At 38.9% G+C, this 27,094-nt stretch overlaps 1 protein-coding gene across 1 annotated transcript in view; it reads right to left on the bottom strand.

Moving 5' to 3' along the window:
* The window catches only part of plcl1 (phospholipase C like 1), a 97,220-nt gene extending 70,352 nt beyond the window's left edge, over positions 1–26,868 (bottom strand). The window contains 1 exon segment of the mRNA XM_042494105.1: positions 25,920–26,868. Within this exon segment, the coding sequence (XP_042350039.1) occupies positions 25,920–26,099 (180 nt within the window). The 5' untranslated portion in view covers positions 26,100–26,868.
* Positions 26,869–27,094: the final 226 nt, after the last annotated feature.

Raw genomic sequence — 27,094 nt, 5'->3', positions numbered from 1 at the left:
TGTCAAATGGATTTCACTGATGAATGAATGCTAACGTCTATTTATACACACACTGTATACCGCCACATATACGATGGAGGGAGCTACGAAAGAGGTGATCCATCTTTTTGAGCATTGTTGCTTCGGGTGCCTTCGTCTCACGCGGTCATCAATAACCAGCTGATCTGGACGACACAAAGTGATGAAGAGACTGGAAACGAGACAGAGGAAACACGCTCGGCACACTGTGCAGTTCTGCTGCCCTCCCGTCATATATGACACAAAGAAAAATGAAACACACACAGTTTTCACGAAGTCACGTGTGATCGCGAGCCCGGCTCATGAAATCACTGAATTAGCTACTAGACCTGGATACTAGTCCAGAATGTAATATTTCACACCTTCACACCTTCCTGACATTTCACTGAGGTACATGAAATATGACGATATAAGTGTGCAGCGATTTAAAAAAACAAACTTTGAACTTTGTGAGTAATTGAATGTCATGTCATGTGACATCACTTGCGACACATATTAGGACAATATATTGTTATTAAAATTGACTTTTGTTTCACACAGGAAACGAACAGCAGTCTCCAGGGGTGTAAATATAAACAGTGCAGGCAGTGCTACTGTACAGGGGCCCCTGACGTGAGCGGGTCCCACCAGATAAAGGGAAGGCCCCTGGCAGAACTGTGTTTTATTATAGCAAAAAGGGATCTTGTGCACCTTCAAATATGTAAACCCATCTCTACCATGGTGTAATAAATTTAAAAAAGTCAGTACCAACTTAACTGCAACAAAATTATAAGCTTATTCTACATATACTATAAAACTATGAACAAACAATTAAAAACCATTCAGTCAAGTTAATATTTTCTTATTTTCTTTGGTATTTATGTCCTTTTTATTAAAAGCAGTTTCTGCAACTTCAGAAGAGCAGAAATTTCCAGAGCTGTCTGATGACGTCGGAGAGGTTACATAATAAACTATTCAACTAAATGAAGCTTTCCCTTGAACTCAAAGACAGTCTCAAGAAAAAGAAATATCTGTTTAGAAACCTTTAAAAAAACATAATAACATAATTTTTTTATGCCAAAAGAGGCAGAAAAGATCTCAAAGGCGATTGTCAACAATTATGACTAAATGGAATAAATAAAAATCCGCAAGATGAGTGAATGAAATGAGGTGTTGAGATGTTACAGAGGAGAGGAGACTATTTCAGGGAGTAAACAGTTTCCTAATGATGCATCCGTCCTGCAGCAGTAACCAAAAACAGCAGAGGGGAGAGAACATCTTGGTAATTATTTTAATTAGCCCTTGTTTAAATCTGAATGGAGGCCCAGAGTTTGAGCTGCAGCACAGACGACTGTGTGTGTGTGTGTGTGTGTGTGTGTGTGTGTGTGTGTGTGTGTGAGTACAGGCCAGCTATGGATGTGCCCCATATATCCTACTGTCCTCAAGAGGAATCACTTTTTTTAAAAAGGTCTGTCTGTGCACCAGCCGGGTTCCCCGTCTCCCTGCCTGCTCATTAACGAACACGTCTGCTTATCAGCTCCTCCCTCCGTCGCTGCAAAAAATGTCAGAGTGATAAAAGTAGGAAAATAATATCTAAAGAGTAACAGCAGCCGTGAGCAGCTTTTTGTGTTTATGGATCAGCAGTTTCAGCTTTAACTGCCTCACGAGTAAAGTTTCATCCACGTGCAAGAATCAGTGTTAGAAAATCTAAATCTAAACGTGATTAAATCCAGTGCTCTTATGTCAACAATTTGAGAAGTTTTTTAGAAGTGGCCCAACCGTAATTTCCAGAAACCATAACCGAGTTACTCGAGATAATCCACAGACCTTAGTGCAAGAACTATTTTCTTTCTACAGAACTACACCTACCAACTGTATCACTGCGGAGAAGGAAGCGTGCATCTGCTCATGGACAAGTGGCTGGTGGTCATAATGGTGCCTGATTTAAACATTAATGGCGTCCTCCTCGGTTGGAGTGTAACGTTAGCTAGCTAAATGGTGCTAAGTGAGCTAGGAGTAGATGCATGCTTCCTTCTGAGCGGTGATACCTTTTGTTGGGCGTAGAAGGAAAGTAGTTCCTACATGAAACGGCTCACAACGAGGTCTGTGGATTATACTGAATAACCGGGTCATGATTTCGTTTGTTATAAATACGCCAATGAATTTATAACAACATTGATGATTATATCTCGCGCTGGCACAAGCGTCCATGAGTAGATGCACTCTTCCTTCTGCATGGTGCACGCTGTTCTCATACGTTGTTGGTCTGTATACTTTAAAAAAGTAATATGTCACAATTTATATATAATCCACATAATTGGGAAGGCTGTGATCATGTTGCACTAACGGCAGTGAAGACAGAAATAGTATAAAGAGCAAAAATCTGCGTCGGCATGGTGGCGTGATAGATGGGTCAAACAAACAGGAGACTGCCGTTTGTGTCACATGCGAAACTAAGTGAACTTTTTTTTTTTTTTTTTTAAGATGTCACAACCACATTTCTTTTGGTAACTTTAGTTTCCTCAAGATAAACTTTGTAACTTTACATTAAGGACCACAACTGCGCCATTTTTGGGGCGCTAGTTTTCAAACCACTGTATGAGAATACATTGCATGGTGGTGCGGTTGGCCGGTGTAGTTCAGCAGACAAAAAAAAAAAGTTCCTACATGAAACTTCTTACAACTGTGGATTATCTCTAGTTAACCTGGTCATGCTTTCTGAAGAGACATTGCTGTCGAAGCTTTCAAATGTTCACTTAGTTTCATTATACTGAAGAGAAGGCAGACATCTCTACAGCCGATATCTCCAACACTCGACATCTCAAAAGTATCCGGATAGATAAAAAGCCTTACAGATAAGGGAGAAAAAATATGTATTTTTGCTTTGGGGTGAACTGTCCCTTTAAGTCAACTGTTACGCACGTCACGACCGATTCTCTAAGCTTGTTTCAATTATGCTCTTTTTTTTTTGCAATATTTTGATGCTGTTTGTTTTTCAGTTTTCAGCATCTCCGCTCCATTTTGATGCACAAACTGAAAACACACTTAAAAAAAACAGGTGGATGAAAACACGCCGCAGTCCTCGGCCTCCCACATTCAACAGTTTTTACTCAGACTGCTGCTGTATACACAGCTGAGACCCTCCAAAAAAAAATCTGCCGAGAGAAAAAAATGGGTGTGTGTGTGAAAAAGAGAGCCAGATGGAGGAGTCAGAGGAGCCATTATTTTTTTCCCATCTCTGTAGCCAAGGAAACCAACCAAAGATGTCCTCATCTGAGGTCAGAGGTCACGGCTGACGTGCAGGAAACGGCTGCTGGAGGACAAGAGACGCTGATGGAGAGAGAGACTTGATTTTACCATTTAAGCTCAAAGTGATACGGCCGAGTGTGACAGAGACAGAGAGGAGTGCCTCCACGGTCCTGACGAGGAGGTTTTTATGGCTCGTGTGAGATGCATCCACTCCACCCAGCGTGTCTGGGAGCACGATGACCTCATCATCTGAATCCACAGAACGATATGTACGGCGGCGAGCGACCGCACTGAACGAGTCACTGTGTTCAGACAAAGCACCCTAATGTGTCTTTTCTGGATCCAAACCAGACTTGACTCAGCTGGAAAAGGTCAATTTACCCAAATCACACACACACATAAAAAAAAGAAATTATTTTCCCATTTAACCCCTTAGTGGCATCATCTCTTGTGCAGATTTGCTGAGATTTTGAGATATCTGTCTAGACTGAAAACACTGAACACATTAATCTTGCTTTTGACAGAGGGATAAATAATATATAATATAGGTACATTACTTACACACACTTTAACCCTTTGACACCTCAGCAAATTGGCTTGATTTCTTTCAAAAACATGGAAAGAAGGCAACGAGCAGCTTGACAAGAAATGTCCCAAAAATTTACAGGAAAATTACCTTAAATTAGCACCCAAAAAAAAGGAAAGGAGGGTGCCATGAAAAAATAGAAAATCACCTGAAAAAAAGCTAAATGAAATACAAATAAATAAAAAAATAAATAATAATATTTTTTCATGGCACCCTCCTTTCCTTTTTTTTGGGTGCTAATTTAAGGTAATTTTCCTTGGATTTTTTACTTGGTCATTTGATTCACAATTTATTTAGCTAGCTAGATTTTGGATAATTTTCTTGTCACATTTTTTTCTGAAATTTGGGGGACATTTCACGCCAAGTTGCTGTTTGCCTTTGTTTTCCATGTTTTTGTTTTTTTTAAAATTGCCATTCAAAGGTTTAAATATTTGCAGATGGCGTCTAAGCAACGTACAAGAAAACTGATGTTGATGTTTTTAGTTTTTGCTAGTCTTTTGTTTGTGTACTTGGATGTTTACACCGAGGGTCTGAGTTGACTTTGACTTTGACATTATCGTATTTCATGTGTGCATATAAACTGCAGCCATAGCAGTACAAGGTATAAAATAATGCAAATATGAAATAAAAAATATCAATTAGGTGCAAATTCAAAATACACACAATACAAAAACTGAATCAGGTTAACTGTAAGGATCGTAGATAGTATCTTAATATTGCTATCTTTGTCCAATATCAAATCAAATGATCAGTTGACAGAAATTAATCTGCAGTTATTTAGATGATTAATTTTTCTGACATTCATGAATCAAAAACAACAAAGATTTACTTTTTTTTCAGCCTCTTCTTGTCACAGTTTTGATCATTAGAAACTAAAGATCTTGAACAATTGTTGAAACAACAGTAGACATTGTTACAAGGACTGCCCCGTTCTTACACCCCGGTATTCTGAAAACTGAAGTCCACTTTTGCAACAACCTGTTTCCACGAAAATACAAAAACACCCATTACTCAAAAAACACATGCCAATGTTAAAAATTGCTGTTTGCAGCTCTGTGGAGGCTTCTGGAGCTCAAAGCATCTAAAATCACATTTGAAAAACTCGAAAGCAAAGTCCTCCTTCAGAAGCAACGTCCCACCGTCACCTCACTGTGGACAGTCCTCATTAAAACTATTCTCTGCTGCAGAAAAAGCCCCAATTAAAAGCCTTCACGGCGAGGAGTGTGGATGGTCCTGAGCTACAGAGGCTGCCTTTCTGCAAAGAGATGGTGAGTTTTTAAATGCACTGAGGGCACAGACATCGCAGAAAAAAAGTTCTAGCAGCAACCAAAAGCAGTAACACCTAAATGCTGGACAGGACGAAAACAGATGCAAAAAATACAAATAAAGTCCGCACACTAGATAATGCACATTTGTTGCCATGAGATGTTACTATTTTCATAATAATTTTCATATTTTTCATCCATATTTTTTTTATCAGAATATTTAGTATCTTTAACATTATTATTTACTTCACATATTTATTTATTTAACTTTTTTTAAAAACATTTTTATAATTTTTATTTTTACTTTTTAATCTGTATTTTTTCTTTTCTTTTTTTCTACATTTTTTTAAATTTATTTTGCATTATTATAAGTGTTTGTGCTATTAATATTTTAGTTTCATTTTGTCTCCTGACACTCATGTATTGCATGGGATACTTTTATGTACATAGTATGTCACATTTTATTTGTAGGCATCTCAGGATTTTGGACTCACATGTCAGGTCTGTCAGGTGACCTATTCATGCTCGCATTTATGTGGTGTGTAGCAGGGCTATAGCCCGAAACATCACACGTGTAGATAAATGTTCATGGGTGCCTTATCTAGTGTGCTGACTTTATTTTTATTTATTTATTTATTTTTTTGCAGATATGCCAAATCATTAGGTGTTAAAATGATGAAACATCTGCATGGTTTGGTGTCAAAACTATTTTATGTCTTCATCTTTTATTATCATGATCTTTGCACATTTGTTACGTTTTCTCTGACCTTTTTTTTTAAGTTTGTTTGAATTTTTTCTACACTTAAAACAAATACAAAGAAGTTTGCCATGGCCTCGTATATTTGTGTATAAATGCTGCAGAGTGAATGAACGTGCCTCGCCTTGCATGGATACCGATGTGATTAAGAAAACATTTTTGACCTCTCTGACCAGCTCTCACTCCTGGCAGCTCACCAACACGACGACGCTCCTGCAGAACGGAGTCGAACTGCGCTGAATTGTTTCTGGCACATTTACAGGAAACACAGTTTGTTATTGTTGAAGAAAAGAAGCAGGTGGGAACTTGTGTGTTTTCGCGACTATTTTTATCGAGTTCATTCATCTGATGGTTTACTTTTTTTCTGTCTTATTGCCTGAGTTCATCCAGCATCAGCGTGTCTGTTCTGCTGCTTCTTTTCTAATGTTAAAGGGTAATATTGGTATTTTTTCCAACTGGAGCATATTTTCCCAGCGTTTTTGAAACTGGTCCAGTATTGAGCGAGAGGTCTGCAGCCAACAGCAGCTAAACAGGACCACCCAGGCATGTTCTCACCGTCATTGTCCGTCCATTAAAAGTGTTTGTTTTTGTCACTGACAGGCTCACATTATTATAAGTTTCTGAAGACATTATTGAAAAGATCCCTACAGAGAAAGACCAGAAACAGCCTTCACCAAACCCACCAGACTCCATTAAAAGAAACAGACGTTTATAAAAACAATCTGTATGGAGGATATTTTTGGCACAATTCAAATGAAAAGTCCAAATAGAATTTTTTAAAAAAAAAAATATGAATTTACCACACCACTAGGAACAATCAGGCCATAATTAAACTTTATAAGAAAAATATTTTTTAAGAAAAGAAAAAAAAAAGATTATTAATTTACCACAATACTAAGAACAATCAGGCCATAATTAAATTTAAGAAGAAAAATAAATTTAAAAAAAGAAAAATATTAAAAAGATGAGAAAATATGTGGGGAAAAGACAAAGAGCAAGATACCTGGCAAGACATTTCCCAGAAATTACAAGAAATTAATAGATTCAGAAGAACTTTTTTTAGAACTTGGGAAATGTGCCTTTTCATAATTTAATCTTTACATTATGTTGCAGAATTACTATTAGAGAAAGTGCATGTTTTTCAAGTAATTTCCTTTTGTTTTTCCTTCAGTTTTTCCCCCTTTTCTTGTGCTGATTTTCATCGTATTCTTTAACAAAAAGGTCCATCTGTAAGGATCCCGTATCATAATGCTGTCAGACACGTGACACTGACGGAAAATATGAGCCTGTCAGTGGCAAAAAAAAGAGAGAAACATTTTTAGTAAATGTGAAGACGCACACGCCCAGAGTAGTTACACTGCAGCCTGTGTTGCTGCTGTGTGCTGCAGCACTCTCGCTCAATAATAAACCAAATATTCCAAAAATGATTGTTTCTATTAGTCACTTAGATACAAAAAAAACAAGAAAATAGAGGAAAAAATGGTGGAAAAATAAAAAAGTAATTCTTTATTTCTCTCACTCGAAATGCTGAATGAATAAGACCTCCAAAGATTATTTAAACTAATCAAACATTCACAAAGAAAAACTCTGGGATTTCACATCAGCTTCGCCACAATGTCAAGTATTGCCTCTGATCACATGACCCACCAAAACAGAGGCATTCTGGGTAAAACACCATGTGCAAAACAAGCATTTGACCTGAAGCCGCCCTCCTCACGCTCCCGCTGTCAGCTCCGTAATGTTTGTCTGAGCAGAGCTTTGGCTGCGTGTGAACTTTCCACATACTGTGCATGATGTCAGCCGGCTGCATACCATGTGGAACGGTTTTATTAAGAATTCAGTGGATGTTTTGGTTGGAGGGTTTTATATAGAAATTATAAATCATGCAGCATCGGCGTTTGGGGGAAATGGCGAATTCTTGTACGGGGTGTCATGAGTGGTGGATTAAAGGAGACTCGAGTCCCGCTCGTTACTCTCATGACATGTTTTCTGTCAAAGCTACAAAACACTCAAATAAAAAATTGTTTTTTTTAATAATTCTCCTGAAAACAAATGCCCTTATTGAGTATACGCCATCTGAAATCTGCTCGCAGTCACAATCCAGGGACAAAAAGCTTAAGGATAAGACTGGAGTGGTGCTGTGTTTTTCAGATTGTCAATAAATCCGTGAAAAGATCAGAACCAACAGTGTATTAGTCAGCCTCTAAATATTCCTCTGTGGCACAAGTCTATTTGTTCCCACTGCAGACGGAAATCTTTGCAAACACAAATATGTGATTTCACCCTTTTCCCAAAACAGATGGTCACTGTGCTTTTTTAGCAAAGCAAGTGCATTTGTTAGGGACTATTTTCAGAGGCGGATTAATACATGTTAGTAAATGAATTGTTTTTGTTGACAAAATGCCAGAAAAGAGTTAAAAATTCAAATTTCCTAATGCTCAAGGTGACAAAGCACATGTGGCGGCACATGTTTTAAATGTGGCAGCCTGCCACACATAAATGAATGAGTGGGAAACTCTGTAGTGTACGGGGAGCATAAATTAAATAATAAAGACCTTCTTATCTCTAAGGGTCGGAGAAACGCAGTCGTTAGGGAACTGCACAAAGCAAAAACCACATACTTTAACACAGTCTTACTAAACTAAAATCCTATCAACCAAAGTCAATTACAGAGCTACAAATAAGCAGAACAGTTAGAAATGATCAATTTCAATTTTTCAGAGCAAACAAGTGGACACTCGACCTCCTGATCCCACAAGATAAAAACAGTGATTAATCACGATTAACTGTTGAAATTCAGCAATTAATTGTGATTTAAAAAATTCATAGTTTGAGAGCCCTAATTTGAGCCTTTTTATTTGACATTCAAGGTAAATGTGCTGTTGTATGTTTTGCTTTGATTGTGGATTTTTGTCTTCCAGTGTATTTTGACAAATTAAAATAAAATCATTTTTTTTAAAAAAAACTATTGAAATTAAGTTGTTTTTTTTTTTTTAAACTGATCTGATTTTAAATATATATATATATATATATATATATATATATATATATATATATATTTGACAGCCCAAATTCTAGATTTTTTCTTTATTTGAGGAATTGTGGATCATGTGAAAAAAAAATAATTTTTTTTTTTTTTTTTAAATCTAGTGCTGTGATTAGTGAAACAGAAAGATTTTGTTCACAGCTTGAAATAGAATAACACAGAGTACTGAGGAGTTTATAAGCTGTAAAACGGATTGTAGAGGGAAGAAAAACAGCTGTGGGGAAATCGCAACACCAGAAAGGAGCGATAGCAGAGATGAAATGTTATTATTTTGGGTAAAAAACAGCCCTCAACAGCAGCAGAATATCATTTCTTACTGGAATATAGCAATATAGAGTCAATATATTGCTGTGGGAGGACAACTGCTGTATTGCTTCTTTTGTTTGTCTATTTCCAGTCTACCTTTCTGCTTCTGCCTTTTTGTATATTCACTACCTCCACACGATGATTCACAGCGATTTGTGCCTTGAAAAGCACCTGACCGTCCCTCTTGTTTCTCTCACACACTCTGAATCCTCCAGCCCTCCATGTCATTATCATTTTCCTCTTTTCTCTCACTCCCCGCCAATTCGTTCTGCAAGGCTGAATAAAAAGGATGAAATAAGAGAGAGAAAGAGAGCGCGCACTGGTGTGATAAATGCAGTAATTTCTGGGGGGATTTCTTCCAAAAGTCGTTACGAATGTATCACAAAAAAAAAATCCAACTTCGGGGTGAAATGATAAAATGGTGGATATAAGCGGAAAATTACTGGAGGACATTTTAATTCAGAGGTTTTAATTCAGTTTTACTGTGAGTTCATTTTACATGAATAGATGTGCATGCGTGTATTTTGTTTCATAGCGTCTTTTTTTGGGCATTAGCAAATGTTTTTAATTTTTAACGTCTGCAAACATGAAGATATCAGAAAAAAAAAGTTTTAGAGAAACACGTTTGCTGCCACTCTTCTTTGTAAAACTTTCACTTTTTTATTGCTCTATTTAATCTTTTTGTGTTCTCTGTACATACTGTACATATCTTTATTGTTATTATTGTTATTTTATTTTATTCTATTCTATGTTAAGTGCCCTCCTTTGTATATATATTTGAATTATTATTAGTATTTCTCTTCTATTCTAATTGTTAATTATGAAGTCTTCACTTGTTTCATTAAAAGTTGTTGCTCTGCTGTTATTTGTGTTCTCATATCACATTTCGACGTTCAAAAAGACATCGTCTGTCAAAATATATCGAACATTAGCTGCGCGTCGTCTTCAAGACATCTTGGATTAATAATTAAGTGGAATTTTGAACTAATTTTTAACATAAGTTTAATGTCTGAAATGATATCTTATGGCATGAAAGCAGATGCAGTTATGGCAAAAAACCAGACAAATCATTTCTTTTGAAAATGTTTAATTTGCACGCTAATAGATTTATTTACAAATTACAAAATATCCTGCAGAGTTTCTGATCACATGTAGTACATTGGTGAAAGTTTTTTTTCAATGGGTCCCGGCTTTGTTTGTATTGTGCACGTGCGGGGAAGTACTGTACTCAAGTTTAATAATAATAATAATAATAATAATACATTGGATTTATATAGCGCCTTTCTAGAACTCATGGTCATTTACAAAGAATACAAAAAAAGTTTAATTTTCAGTTACTTTTATTGTACTTGAGTATTTTCCATTTCTGTTACCAGCTGTGTCATTAAAATGATGAACACATTAAAGCACCAATAATCATAAGCTGGTGATATAATCAGTTCCTTTTACATTAAATTATGTCACATGATCAAATTGCAAAATAAATGTAACTGTAATTTGTTAGAGATACCAAAAAAAGGGTTAATTAAATTAAAGTTACTTATCAAAACACTGGTGATTACAAAGGGATTAATTTGTGTATTTTTGTCTTTTCATTTATTCTTGCCAAAAACTAAATTTTCTTTTTCTTGATGTGACATTTGAATACATCATGATTTTTTTTTAGGTTTTATTTACCTTTGTCTAATTTTACTGAGCTGACCTTGAACACATCACAATAAAACCGTATGCAGCCTTATGCATTGCTTCTTTTTTTTTTTAAGTAGATTAGGTATATACTGAGTCATTTGTATCCTAATTTATGATGGTGCAAGTGTTTGTTTCTGTATTGCATGTGTAACTGTTGTATTCTTATTCTATAAAAAAATACAAGAAAACAACAATGGATATATTTTGGGAAAAAAAAAAACTTTCCAACACTGAATTGAAGATATATTATTCTAAAATGGTGTGTGTGCTGTTATTAATATTATATCTTCAGCAGAGAAGAACAGCCTTTTATTCTGATACCACGATGCTTTTAGACGCCACGTGCTCTCACACACACACACACACACACACACACACACACACACACACACACACAGTGTGCTGGTGAACATATAGAGGAGAATTTAGCAGGTAAAGAGAAGCGAGATTTCCCTCAGGAGTTGGTGCAGAGTGAATTAAATTCACGAGGTAGCCAGAAACACGACTAAAAATCTGCTGCATGTTTGAAAACAAGTTCAAAATCATCCTGCTGACTAGAAATACTTGGAAAGTTATTATTATTTACATATTTTGCACAATGTTGAATGATTAAAATGTGCATGCACGTTTGGATTAATTGCATTAGTTGTACATTATTAGTGTTGGAAGAAGTAAGCTAGAAGCTGGAACAAACAATCACTTCTCAACGGTTTTTTTTGTACACAGTCCCCAACAAAATAAATAAATAAAGAAACTTAAAAGGTGATGATATGTTAATGTTGTGTTTACGGCTGTTTCTGCTGCCCCCAAGTGGCCAGTTTTTCTGTGATTAATGCAGGTTTAAAACCAGGGGTGATTAAAACGGCACTCATTAATATCACACACACAAACACTAATTACAGTCCTGAATAAAGGATGATCTCCCCTAGATTTACACTGCATTTTAAACACACACGCACGCACACACGCGCACAAACACACACGCACACGACTCATTTCCACATGAGCAAACCTCCGAATTTTAGAGGAAATTTAACAAGGTACAGAGAGATGTTCAAACACACAGTTTTTGGGTTAAGGACGGCGGGGGGTGTGGCGGGGGGTTAGAGGGGTAGTTTGTCATGGGTCCTGTATGTGGTTGCCATGGCAGCAAGTGTGTGCGGTGCCAGGGATCTCCGCTGGTCCCAGTGAAGTCACAGCAGCCGAGTCTGGCAGCCGCACCACATTCCTGCTCTCTAAAAGAGCTGAAACATGCCCTTCACACACACACACACACACACACACACACACACATAACTAGGCTCAACTTTCTGGTAAATCAGGACACACCCATTAGCATTATAAACCAGCCAGTCAGCTGGAGTGGACACTGTGTAATTATGAAGCACTGCTGCAGACAGATAAGAGCGCAGGGAGGCTTACTTACGCAAACTGGTGGTTTAGTCAGAATTCACCTTAAAAAAGTGGTTTTTCAAACACTCCTTTAAAAAAAACTTCTTCTTCATCTTAAACGAGCTGGTCTGAGAGCAGTTCTCCAGCTGAAGAAAGTTCAGGACTGCACATCATGATAACATCATTAGTGACATTCCTGCATTGCCGGCAAAATAAAACAGGAGATAAAACGCCTCAACATGAAACTACTCAACATGTTTCTCTCTGGTGGGATCAGAGAGGACTTTTTTTTAATTTCTCTGTGGCTCATATGTGCGGTCACATTCCCTCCAGCTGCATCCACATAACAGCCCGCTCGACATTATTAAAAAAGTTAAAACTTTGCACCAAAACAGTTTGTTTTAATGCAACTAGAGCTGCTGTAATAAGCCGGTTGATCAGCTGAGGAAAAGCAAAAATGCCAAAGATTTGATGTTTCCAGGTTCTGGATTATAAGGATTTATTTCGGGACGTCATTGGCCAATATTGCCTTAAAATGGATTATCATAAATGGCCAACATGCTGATTTCTGCCGATGTCAAGCAGAATGAACATGTACAAAACATCAACCGTAAATTCAAGAGCTTTTCTTATTTTTCACAATTATTAAATACACTGATAAGCATTATATCTCGTCTCTATCTGTTGCTGAGCCGTCACAAACCCCCAAAAATGTTATGAAAAGTCAAATTCTGACACCTATTCCTTATTAAACAGAGAAAAACAACTGTACGTCTTTTGAATTCAACTTTCTCGCGGCCACAGAAGACCTTCGTTAACTCATCACAAAACACTCTTCATTCAAACTCAACAGAAACAAAATAAAACTAAATCCTTAATTCACCAAATTAGATGTAAAAAAACGTGTCGTTATTCTCCACAGTCTCTCTCTGCCTGCTGGCCGCCAGCTGTTTACAGTCCTGTAACTTCTCCCTTCAACACTAGGTGTCACTGTGTCTTTCAGCTGCCTGTTCAGTAGAGACCAGAGACTGAGCTCTGATGGTGCATGCTGTGCACTACATGCAATGAGTTTAATAGAAAGAGGAGCGCCTGTATCTATGACGGTATTAAAAAAAAACACGCCTTCGGGATTTCTAAGTACTCTGGTACACTGTGACTCTGTTATAATGCCCAAACCTAAATATGATATTTTAAAATCAGGTCCTGTTTCTTGTCCTTGTGCCGAGTTAGTCAACAACTCGGGTCGAGGAGGCCAAAAAAAACATGATAGTATGGAACAGTTCAATTTCTGAAAATGAAAACACAAAAATAACTGTTTTAATGAGTAAAAAACTGTACTGAACTGAACCAGACTGCTTTATGGACACGAGCTTTTTTCACAGAGACATTTGAATAAATTTCACTGTGGCTTTTTTTAACGTGACTCGGCTTAAGGTCACCGACATGGCTGCTGGGACGTTAGTGAACACCTGCAACGTGTGGATGAAAGGCAGACGAAGGCACCACGGAGGAAGACCAGCGGGGCTATGGGGAGTGGATTTCAAACCAGAGAATCCCAATGGGAAAACAGCCTCTGGTCTGTGTGTGTGTGTGTGTGTGTGTGTGTGTGTGTGTGTGTGTGTGTGTGTGTGTGTGTGTGTGTGTGTGTGTGTGTGTGTGTGTGTGTGTGTGTGTGTGTGTGTGGCCCCCTAGGCTGAAGCCCAAAACAGCAAAACAACCCGACATGCAGTCTCTAGAGTTTTCCCCCGATCTATCCACCCTGAGGTGAACACCACGCACTGCTGAGCAGACACACACACACACACACACACACACACACACACACACACACACACACACACACACACACACACACACACACACACACACACACACACGCACACACACACACACACACACACACACACACACACACACACACACACAGCCAGCTGCATCTGCCTGGATGACTCTCCTCTGCCCCTCTCCTCCTTTTTCAGCATCTCCCCTCACGTTGACTCCTCTGCGCTTCACTTTTCTACAACCTGTCGATCCACATTCGGCGTCTCTCTTCATCTGTCTGCTCTGGAGATGCTCCCTCTCTGCTTCCAGAAATGAAATGTCATCTTCGTCTTTGTCTCTGGCGTGCTCAAAGAGAAACTGACAGTGATAGAAAGGCGAGACAGCCTGTAGAGCGGTTTCAACAGGAAGTGATTTGTAGATAAACGTCCTTGCCACAGTCACCCTGGCAGCCGCTCAGCTTCTCAACTAGTTTGTGATTCCAGTTATTCAAATCGAAAATCCTCTTTTATGTGTTGGTGTTTTAATTCCTGCACTGGAAACCTAGCAGAGTGAAGGTCACTCTTTAAATCCCACATCATTCGTATTAACTCAAACGACAGACATGAACACTCTCCCACATGTATTCAGTCTCTCTGTTATTTTATCTCACACTAATTTCCCACACGCACCCTCAAAGAAGACTTACACGCCCGTCATCGCTAAAACTGTTAACGCCCAACTAAGAACTCTTTTTTTTTCTGCAACACGTCCCTTTTGGGATAAACAATCAGCCTGAACGTGTGAAAATGGTGCTATAATTATAGTTTTCATGATGCACTTAACAGATTCTCGGATGATAATCATCTCTGAGTGAACTTCTGTTAATGAACTTTGCATAAAACAGAGTAGAATAAACGTCCCTAAAAAACATCCTCGTTTCAGGGCTGAAAAGCTGCTGGAAAAACAGTGACTGGTTGCAAATTTTGGCTTGAATGTTTTAAAATGTTTTAGATTTTTTTTGCACAACTCCAGCCGAAAACACAGCACTAAAAAAAACACCGCTTTTGTGGCACTGACCCTGCTAGAAAACCAGTAACGAGTCACTTTTTTTAAAAAATGTGAAATGCTTTGGATGCAAAGAGCTGCACAGTCACATTAGCAACCGGACAGTATCCAACCTCACGGCACAACAAGACAGACCTAAAATAATTTAGATTTTGTGCTGCACCTTAAAGCTCACTGAACAAACTTATTCTGCTTGCACGAGTCTGCAGGCTACATGATTTAGTTAATTAGATATCCCACTTTTTCACATTAAAACCTGCTGAAAAATACAATTGTAACGGTTGTAATTAGTCTATTTAAATGCATAATAGCGTTTTTTCAATTCTTCAACATCACTGCAAAAAAAAAGAAAAGAAAATGTCATCTGTCCTCAGCTTTTATGCCACACTCACTTCTTTCTGCCCCCACTGGAGCTGTCAATCAAACACACAAAAGCACCACCGACTCAGAGGCTTCGAGGCCAAAGTGACTTTTCTGACGCATCTCCAAGATCATTTACTCTCCCCGCAATAACAAAACGCACAATAACGACACATTTGAAAACTGATTTCACACCATTTTTGAGGCACTTTGGTGATTTCAGTTGAAGGTAAACGGGAGAAAAAACAAGAATTCAAGCCTTTCACAAGAAATTCAAACTTTGAACTTTGAGCAAATTGATTTGATTTCTTTCAGAAACATGGGAAATAGGCAATGAGTAACTTATTAAGAAATGTTCCATAAACAAGAAAATGAGCGAGGGAAAAAAAAATACAGAAAAAGGGGAAAATATATATATAATTATCATAATTACATATTTAAAATAATTTTACAGAATTATTATATTTTCAAAACTTCTTCCAAGTCTTGGTTGTTGTTTTATCTTTTTTAAAAGAATTTATTTTATTTTTGGTTTTGTTTTTTTACTTTTTGTTTTGTACCAAATCAAGCCAATATGGTCCGGTTTCAAAGGGTCATTCATCAACCGTTGATTCAACACCAAAGCAAACATGACCTTTGTTGACCTCCTGATGAGTTCTAGTTTTGGTTTAAATTTTGGATAAATGGAGTTTTATCTGTATAAATAGAAAAATACTGATTGATTTTTGTCAAAATGTGGCGGCATCATTGATTATCTGTCTAAGTTTTGGTTAGCAAAATGTAAAAGAAAAAAGAAAGGGAAAAACTATATCTATATTTGTCTTATGTACATATTTAAAAAAGTTACAGTAACAACTTTAATGTTTATATTTTTAACTTTGTTTCTTTCTTTCTTTCTTTCTTTTGACTAATATTCAGGCAATTTTCTTGCACTCTTTACTAATTTCTTGCTAATTTTGGGTAATGTCTTCAGAGTTCATCGGCTTTGCCCCATATTTTTAAAAGAATTGTTCACATTTTCAAAGGCTCACATTAGAAATTTTTTTTTTAACATACATTACAGTTATCACAAATTCTGTGTGCAGGTCGGAGAAATCTGCCCCGACGTTCACCACAGTTGTTTTCGACACTCTTGTGAGGTCCAGCCGGACTCAAAGATAAAACAATGAGATGCTGATAAGATTTCTGTCTGCGCTCTGATTGGCTCGCCGCCTGAGAGCCAGGTGATACGTGTAATCAGGTAATCACGCTGTGCAATCGTGTCACTCATGAGGCTCAGCGGAGGAACGAATTATTACGTAATGTCACTTGTTTTGTTCTTGTCTCGTCTTTAGCTTGATCTCTGGGACATAAAGTTTTCTGCAGGACGATGTGAGAAACATTACTTTACTGTTATCATTTTTTATCATCAAACCTACTGTTTATTCAGGGAAAGTCAACTGAGCATAAAGCTCTTTTACAGCAAAGTCCTGAATTCACCTCCAGTGGGCTCAAAGGATATATAACATATGATAGAAATCGCAATAAAATTATAACGTCCACAAAAACAAATAACTAGCAGCAATGTCAAGAATCATAAATAGCAATAAAAACTGTAAATATACGAAAAAAAAGCTAAAATAACAAACAAAAAATTAAATAAAATCTAATAATAAAATAAAAAACAATAAAAACAATACATTTTATTGTTTTTTATTTTATTATTATTATTTTTTGTCTTAATGTTTATAAATCTAGCCTCTTCCAATGGTGATAATATCCCCTGTGTGAGAGTCCAAACAGTCCAAATTAATGCATGCAAACACCTCAATTAAAGGGAAGCATCCAGTGCAAGATAAACAGAATTTGGTGCACCAGAATTAAGACCAAGACCTCACAGCAATGTCTGTCAAGAATTAAAAATAGCAATAAAAAACTGTAAAAATCTCAGTTTTGATTAAACATTTGCTAAAAGCATGTAAACAAAGTTCCACGTTTGTTATGTTCCAAATTCTAAATATTGACAGAAAGACTTTCGTTTTTATTGTAAATGCATATCTGTTCCAAATCTGGTTATGGGTCGGTGTCTTATGTCTTCTGAGAAGTTCTGAGTTTCTTTTGAGGCTGAACTTCGTGGCGTTCTTCTGATGAATCGCGTAACATCGTGATGTGTGTCGGAGCTACGTGTGCTTTGTCTCTGCTGCGGTCACACACATCAAACTCCTGACCAGCAGCTGTGATGAGGTGGTGATGTGGCACCAGTATCAGAGTGACACTGGCAGACAGAGGGCCCTCAGAGGCCCCTAATTGCTTTGCGCGCACACACAGGATACATTGTCGTTTCTGTTGACCGGCTTCCAGGAACACGTTGTTAACAAATCATTGTTCGCTGCTCGGCACGGCAGGATCGTGACGGAGAACTACAGCGAATACAACAAAGTGAGAACAATACCGGCAAAAAAAACAACAACGGAGAACATCAAAGCGCCGCCGAATGAGAGGCGGGAGGGAAAAACAGGGATTCGGAAAAGACAAAAGGAAAAGACAATGCAGAGTTTGAGATGCAGAGCGAGGAGTGCAGATGGGAGAGGAGAAGGAGGCAGAGCGGGATAAGAAAGCCACATGGCGCTCCGACTGAGACGGGACAAAAATAAACTCCTATCGAACATAAACACGGCTCCCACCGTGGCCCTCGTACGAAATTCCATGACTTTTCCATGACTTTCCATAATGGAGTCGAAGCACTTCTGTGCACTTTTCAAACTTTCATGGTCCCTCTCTTTCTCCTCTCTCTCTCTTTCCTGTGTATCACTTTGTCATCTACTGTAATTTAAGTGTTTTTTACAACATCTATTCTCTTCCTGAGGTTTCTACCATTTTTTCCTGTTATAGAGTTTTTTGGGAGTTTTTCCCGCAGTCGATGTGAGGGTCTGAGGCAAATTGTGATTTGTGATAATGGACTTTATAAATAAAACTGACTTGAAATGGGCTGTTTGTCAGCTCATGATGATTTAAGAGATAACTGGCATACAGCTGAAAACCACTACGAGTTTGCTCCAGACTGAAATATCTCAACAACACTTTTTCATTATGCACCACTAGCATGCTAAATTTTATAGAGGACTGAAACCGACAAAATCAAAAATAAATAAATGTGCCACAAATGCCAATATTTATTTAATTTCCCATTTAATTTTCCATTTTATTTATCAATGTATTAATTTTACATAAATAAATAAGCAAATAATATAAAAATAAATTAATTAATAATAAATTAAATTAATTGATAAAAAAAGGAAAATTAAATGGGAAATTTAAAAAAATCTAATCTAAATAAATATTGTCATTTTTTGGGCATTTTCATATATTTATTGACACATTTATTTATCTATTTTTGATTTTTGTCAGTTTCAGTCCTCCATAAAATTCAAACACATTTCTTTAAATATCTGAAGATTAACTACATGGATTGGCACAGAGGCTGTGTATCAGTACTCCATACTTTTACCATATCGACTGAAATAAACAGGACTGATGATGAAAACTGAGCCGGCTGAGCCGCAGCAGCTGCTGACGGAGTTAAAGAAGTTTTTCAAACAGTCAAAGGTTCTGCATTTAGGTTTCCTTTGATGCGCCGTGTTGATGTGCTTGCACTGTGCCATCGAGGTCGACCGATATTGGTTTTATCAGAGCCGATACTGATTAGTCCGTAGGGGTCAACCAATATTGGCTTTTCACGGCTGATACCGATTATTAATAATTAATAAAATTGATAAACGATATTTGGAACAGATATGTATTTGCAATAAAAATGAAAATCTTTTGTCAATTTTTAGAATTTGGAATATTACAAACTGAGCTCTTAACATCATATATGGCAAGTTCCCAGCAACTTTTTTTATAAAGTCAAGTGAAAATTTAAATAAAAAATGAATAAATAAAAACAGCTCCCTGAGGTTTTACAAAGTAAAAGTTCCTCCCATGCCGACACTTTCTGTCTGCGATCACTAAAATAAAATGCTGATACAGATAATCGGCAAAACGCCAAATATGATCCTTGATAATGGGCCAGGCCGATAATCTGTCGACCCTTATTGTGCTAGAAGATACAAAAAACTGCAAGTACGGCTCCAGTAAGACCTCAGCAGCCTCCCCGTGTCCACGCTGCAACGAGTCCTGATATGAGACCGATTTAGATAATCCGGGAAAACGCACCCATTCCCATTTCAGTTCCTAGACATCTTTAACATTCAGGAAATCCTGCCGAAATACTAAACACGGTCTGGCAGTCAAACTGTGAGACACCAAGGCCTCTGCTCTGCAAACACAACCGCACGAGAGAGACGGCGTCCTTCAGCGCTCCAACAGCGAGCAGTCAGGCTGCACGCCGGCCTGTCAGAGACACGTCCAACCATGTCTCCCCTGAGCCTCATCCTGGAAAAAACCTGTGTGTCCGACCGTGTGTGTGTGTGTGTGTGTGTGTGTGTGTGTGTGTGTGTGTGCGCGCGTGCTCTCATTCGACCGTTAATCCCGCACCGCTCTCCCCTCCCAGGCCTGACTGGCGTGTCTGCCGCCGCGCTCCGCGTGTGTGTGCCTTCTGGCCCGTTACACTGTAATGCTGTAAGCTAATCGTTGGGGGGGAAATTAATAAAGCAGCCTGAGCTCTGATGTGTTTAACTTGATTGAGATTAACGTCCCTTTAACCCGCTCTTTAAAACGTGATGAAGCGGCGGTGCAGCTCATCTGGGCGACTGGAATAACAATGCATGAGTGAAAACGAGGAGGAAACACAGATTTTTAATTTAGTTTGGGGTAAATTGCTATTACATTAAAATGGGGAAAAGCCTCAGTCTTTCTGCTGTACTCTATTAACAGATACTCAGGTTTCAGCCAGTTTCACAACTTCATTTGTCTCAGCTGCAGAGAAAACGACAGCGCTGACGTCATGACGGGTCTTCTTTTTCTGTTCGGCTTCTCTGGACTCGAGCTCGACATCCTTTAGGAGAACCAGCAGGCTTTTCTCTAAAGCCGGCCGAGCACATACAATTATTTTCTTATTAAACCGGAGAAGAAGGAAGAGTTATTTCTGGCGTCCAGGGTCAGGGGTGACTGGCCGTTGGAGCTTTTTCAAGGGTTGGATGGACGCGAGACTCAGGATGAATCATCAGCACAAAGACTGAACAACCGAGACAAAATCTGGTTCTTTGATATAAAGTCAGAGATAAAACATTGTTGAATGTTAACTTAATTCACTAACGTTAACTAATATTTAGAGCAAGTGTCATATAACCGGTTCAATGTGACCTTTGCAGCATCTCACTTCTGTCTCTTTTTTGCTTTGTGATTTTTTTCCAGATAGTCCTAAGAGTTTTAAAATAGTTTATTTAGCTTCTTTTATAGTTGAATTTTCTCAGCACACATTCAAAATCACCAACTATGGCTGCAACTCATCTGCAGATTCTATTTCTTTCATTAATCGATTATTATTTCATTCTAATTCTAAAAAAAATAAAAATACCGTCACGATTGTCTGCCTCCACGCACCAGTCAAGTTACACATCCACGTCTGTAAAAACATAAACGCTTCACACACATAAGACCTCTACAATCAGCACATTTTCAAGATGAGTGTCACCAATTCAGTACCAAATGACCAAATGATGACAAAAAGTGATTTACTGAACATTAGGCCGTCATAGAGAAGTTGACTTTTGAACCTTTTGGATTTTATTCTCTTAGACATGGCTGTAGAATTTTGTCCAAATAAGCGAATAAATTCTTGAGTTGAGGCCGAAAACATGTTTCGTAAGATCACGGCACCTCGTTCATTTCATTCTTGAGTCCAAATAGACGTTTGTGCTAAATTTGATGTAATTCCCACAAGGTGCTCTCGAGATATTGCGTTTATGAAAATGAGGCGGCTTATGCATGGACTTATTTACGTACTGGGCAGTATCACAGTATTACAGTATACCATGATATTTAGAAATCCCAACGGTGTGATTTTAAATACTGTCAAATATACGGACCCTCATCTTTATATTAACTTCATACTGGAGAGGCTGTTTTGGGATGTTTTGCAGCAGTGCACATCACGCCCGCTGCACCGCATGTGCGAGCAGAGTGTGTTTACATTAGTAGTGTTTGTTGCTGCAGAGCTACCATCTTTTACAACTACTGTATTTCCACAATTACATGTGCATTCTTCACTTATTTACACACACACCACTCGATTATGAAGCTGTGCAGATCCAGCATCATCAACACGGTCCTGCAAAACCGTTTCACACACACCGGCTCTCTGGCTGAGGATGTAATCTCTGCATCCATGCAACAGTTTCAGAGCGCGCAGACAGAACAAGGACTTAATTGCTTGCATGTGTGTGTATATGTGTGTGTGTTTTGATGGGGTGAGCTGAACAAACAGGGGTGTGTGTGTGTGTGTGTGTGTGTGTGTGTGTGTGTGTGTGTGTGTGTGTGTGTGTGTGTGTGCGCAGACACTAACACGGTATGTGTGGGCGTCTCAGGCACATGTGAGCGTGTGTTGTCGTAGTAACGTGAGCTGTGCAGGAGATTACCTCTCCCTCATTTCAACTGGTAACCTCAAAAAAACTCCACCTAGATGAAGACGTAATCTGCTGGTTTCGACTCAAGCGATGAGTGTGGGGCGTGCATATATGTGCGTGCGTGTCTGCTCGGTGCGTGCTAGCGTGCATGCGTGCATGTGTGTGTGCGTGCATGCGTGCGGTACAATGAAGTTCTGATTCTGGATCTCTGTGTCATTTATCTTTTGCTAAATATTAGGCGATGTATTTGATTATCTCATGTTTTGTGATCTGTAACAACTTTGTTTACATTTTCAAATAAAGTTGTTGAGGTCTAATTGATGAATTTGATTTAAAGCTAGAAACAACGTAGAAAAACGTATTGGACCAATTCAATTATTAGTAGTAATGAACATAATAATGTGTGTTAACAATTATGGTAATTAAATACTCAATTACCATAATTCTGAAAACAAGTTCTTAAGTAAGTAACTCATCCAAGTTAATGTGTTCAAACTAAGTTTCCCACATTATCTAAAAGAAATTCTTAAGGCTTATGTATTCAGTTACCATATTTATGAACACATTTTTTAAGTTAATTACTCACAAATAAATGTTGTTCCAACAAATTTTGTCATATTATTTATAGTATGTCATAATTACTATATTTATGAACAGACGTTTAAAGTAAATCACTCAACAAATATTTTCACATTATTTAAAAGGAATTTTCAGTGTTAATAGACTGAAACAACTAATTTGTTATCAAAAAACGGTTGCAGATTAGTCGATTAATTGTTGTATTATACTGCAAGTTGTCAGTGGTTGCCAGTTAATAATAATCTGACATATTTGGGCGGACTCTGAGGGGTATTGATACCCATCCCCGGCTGTCACAGCGGAGCGCGCCTGTCACTGACATCACTCCTCTCGTCTGTCCGTCCTTTCATCCACTTCCTCCCAGCAGTCAAAGCTCCCTCTGTTCAGCTGGATCTTCCAGATGGGTGTCGCTGCTCTGACTCACACTTCCCCCCCGACACAGTGCGGACGAGAGGCTGGCAGAAATCACCACCTCCCCCCCGTGACTCCGCCGCTGACATGAAATATGGAGCACGATATCGGCGTCACATGTGAGAAGGTCACAATCTATTTCCTCCTCCGGCCTGATTTCTGACACAGGTGACACAAAACCTGAGGAGGAGCGGATACGCCGGAAAATTAAAATATAATGATCCCCTAACATGATCCGCACTTCCACACTCGGCTCCTCCGAGAGGTTCGATGACCTGCAACCTGAGCACAGGTGAGGGTGGAAAAGCACGATGTCACCATGACGTCGCCCAGTCGGTCAGTAGGTGAGGGGTCTTTGCAGCAGTGGCGGAAAGTAATTAAGTAAATATACTTAAGTGCTGTACTACAGTAAATCTGCAGTTTATCACTATGATTTGCTAAATCACTGAAGTCTACCGGCTTATGTTTGGGACAGGATTTTAATAATTACAATAAAATTATTTAACCTTTTAATCTGAATAAATTGGCTTTATTTTACTATTATTTTGGGAAGAAAGTGATGAGCAACAAAAGAAGAAATGACCAAGAGGTTGGCGAGAAATATGTGAAAATTACAAGAAAATTACCTGTAAATTTGTAACAACAAAAAAACACAAAGTAAAACAGAAAAATATATGAAGCAAAAAACAACTGAAAAAAATGCTTAAATTATTCTTTTTTAAAAGTAAAACAACTTTAAATATATAATTATGAATATATTTCACTAAACATTTTCCCCTAGCTTTTTTAAAAATAGTCTTCTACATCTACTTATCTCTTTTTTTGCGTCTTTCCTGTTAAACACCACCTTCTTCGGTGCTCACGGTTTCAGTAAAATAAACTTAACGATTGATGAGGAGATCTTACCAATCTAATGATGTGTGTAGCATGTCCATACTGACAAAAGTTTAAACATATGCACATATTTGTATGCGTGATCTAAGCAGCCAGATAACGATATCTCCAGCAGGTCGCCAACAACACGGTTTTATGCATCCAAAGAACTTCGATGAAAATGAACTGCACAGAAACCAGACAAAATAAAAAGGGACTGGGCTTATATTTGAAGTTTTACTTTGATACTTTTTTCATCTACTTTGCTGCATGTCAGAGAGAAAATTGTACTTTTTACTCCACTACATTCATTTGCATTCATTTGACAGCTATAGTTTCTTTTCTGACCTAAAACACGAGAAAGGCTAAAAAAAAAACAAAAAACAGTGATTCAGGCATTTTTTCGTCTTTAAAAATGTGTGTATCCAATATCCATTATTTCACAAATTATGGCAAAAATCAGAGAAATGTCTGTTGTTCTTCTTTCCTGCCCCATTAATCCTCTCATGACTTCTCTGATCTTTCTGGTGACCCTTTGAAGGGGCCAAGCCCTTAAATTGGGAACCACTGGGCTTAAATATCACAGTCAAGTAATTAAACCTTCTTCTACCTTGAACAGCTACAAATGCTGCTTCCACATTAATGCATCAGTATTTAATGCACAATATGTTATTTTCTGTTGCTAGAAAGATATTTAGATGGATTTTCTATTAGTCATTTTGGAAAAATCACACAGCAATCACCAAACACAACAGACAGCTCGAATAACAACACCAAAAAACACAAACATGCACAACTGGTCACCTCCTCCATATACTACACCTAATCACCACAGACCAATGAAGTGCTCTACATATCATAAAGTACTGCATCCTCACACGCAGAGGCTCAACTATTTGCCGGGGGTCTCTACATCAAAACAAAAGCAAAAGCGGAGAAATGTCGTCACTGCAGTGTTTCTCCCAGTTAGAATTCCTTCAGTGTTTATTCAGGAGGTTTTTACCAGGAGCCGAATCATACGCAGAAGTTTCTTCCTCTCTGAAACAAACCAATCACGTGATTTAAACCGATCAAAACATCAAATAAAGCAGTTTCGGGTTAAAATTCAGAGTTTCTCCAATGAACACGGTATGAGCTCGATTGGCTCAAGTTTGCCTGAAATCTCAGGATCCAGTGGTTTTTTGGGGGGTTTTTTTGTTTGTTTTTGAAGAGGCTCCCAGTAAAAACCTAACCGGGAGAAGTTTCAACTGGCTGCAATCTGCAATCCTCCACTAGCCGCCACTAAATTCCCCCAAATCTCACACTGTTCCTTTAATCAAAAGGTTTTTGCACATTTTTTGCTCATCTACTTTTACTTAAGAGAAAGAAATCGAGTCATTCTTCCAGCCAAAAGCAATTAAAGATAAGATGAAGTTCATCCACAGTTTAAGGTGCATTTGTCTTTAATAATCCCACAGAATCATTGTTCCTGTTAGAGACTTTCTTGCCATCATATTTAATCCTTGTAAAATATGTTAAATCTCATTCTTATGAAGGGAAAACTAATCCTTAAGGAGCTTTTGATTGCATGTTTCAGTGAATCCACACGGCAGCATGCAGCAGCTCAGAGTCAACACAGGAGTCAGAAGTTGTCTCTCTGCTGTCCTTATCATCTGAGAATGTGGTATGGCTACTTTGAAATGCAGTCGGGGGACAAAGATTGAGGAATTTGAAAATTACGCACGTGTGACGCGCGTAAAAAAAACACAAAAGGACGCGAAATGAGGGATTATTGGCGGACGTGTGGCACAACATGCTGCTGTCACACGCGCGTCAAACCCCGGCGTGGCCTTGGAGGAGAAATTAAAGACCTGTTACACGACAGTACGAACTGAAGCGCTGATTATGTCACTCATTTTCGGAGATTTTTTACTGTGTTTTCGCGTAAAGTGCGCCATTGTGTGGCCCATTTTGGGCCAAATTGCCCCAATAAACGCTCTGTATTTCCAGTTAAATGGGACAAAAACAACATAGGGCAGAAGCATGCCGGTTTCTTTACCTTGATGATGCTGCTCCGGCGAGGTGCCGCCTTCACCGAGTCCAGGAGGATGGTGTCGGTGTCCTGGCCGCCACCGGGGAGGATGACACCGCTCCGCCGGCCGCGGGACGCTCTCGGCGGAATGCACTCCGGCGCTCCGTCGCTGCAAAGCCCGTCTCCATATCCATCGCGCTCAGACATATCGATGAGAAAGAGATGGAGGGAGCGCTCGATTTTAGAAAAAGAAAAAAATTAATCAAGTCGTCGGATCTGACCCGAATAAAGTTTGACTCGGCTGCGCGTGGATGCCATTTACAGGAGAACTGGTTTTCCGAAAAGCATCAGCCGCTCGGCAAGCTGCTCCGGAGCGAACTAATCACCCCCAGTTTGGTTAATTATGAGCAGATTTTCATAGTCACTGAGCGCCGCGCTGACTTGAGGCTGTTCGCTGGTCACAGTCCATTCCCGCTCCGCTCACTGACTCACCGCTGAAATCAGAGCATCGCACGCAGGTACTGTGCGTGCACTTGGATGAAAACTGGACTGGTGCGCTCCCCGGATGCGCGCAACAAGTCTTCACCGTGCCCAGTCTTGCTGCTTGTCCTCGAGGCGGTGAAGGCACCCCCCTTTCTCTCTGAGCACCAACAAACGCGTTAAAGCTTCAGCGCGTGACGAGAAATGATGAAACGAGGTGCTGGTGGTTGGAGGGAGAGAAAAAATGTTTGACAACAATCCAGCTTTGGCTTGAAGGCGACGCGGAACCCTACTCCTGTTCTCCCCCAAAACACATCGATGTCAAAGTGCAGAAAAAGAGCGAACTTGCGCTTCGGTTTGCGGCGAGAAAAGAGAAGATTGGCTCACATGTCGGTGCGGAGCGCACTGCTCTGAGCAAACACAGATCCTCACACCGTCTCGGTTCTACTCAACAGCAACAACAGCCGACTTTTGACGAGAATAGGGAACACAATTGACAGTCGCACCGCCTCTAACCCGCCACCCCTCCCTTCATCTCTCCACCGAGCTCCTCCCACACGCCGCCCGAAATCAGGAGTGACGCGCCGGGCGGCCAATGCGCTGCGCCGCCGGGAGATTTGGAAACAGACGGAGGCGCTGATTGGCGGAGTGTCGAGTCCAGTGCCTCCCTGTCATTTTTAAAGACAATGGGGAAGGCACTGGGAGCACTGGGAGCATTTTCG

This window comes from Plectropomus leopardus, chromosome 10 (assembly GCF_008729295.1).
Source record: "Plectropomus leopardus isolate mb chromosome 10, YSFRI_Pleo_2.0, whole genome shotgun sequence".
Taxonomy (NCBI): domain Eukaryota; kingdom Metazoa; phylum Chordata; class Actinopteri; order Perciformes; family Serranidae; genus Plectropomus; species Plectropomus leopardus.
Note: the sequence above shows the minus strand (reverse complement) of the source record. Positions and strands in the feature narration are given on the sequence as shown.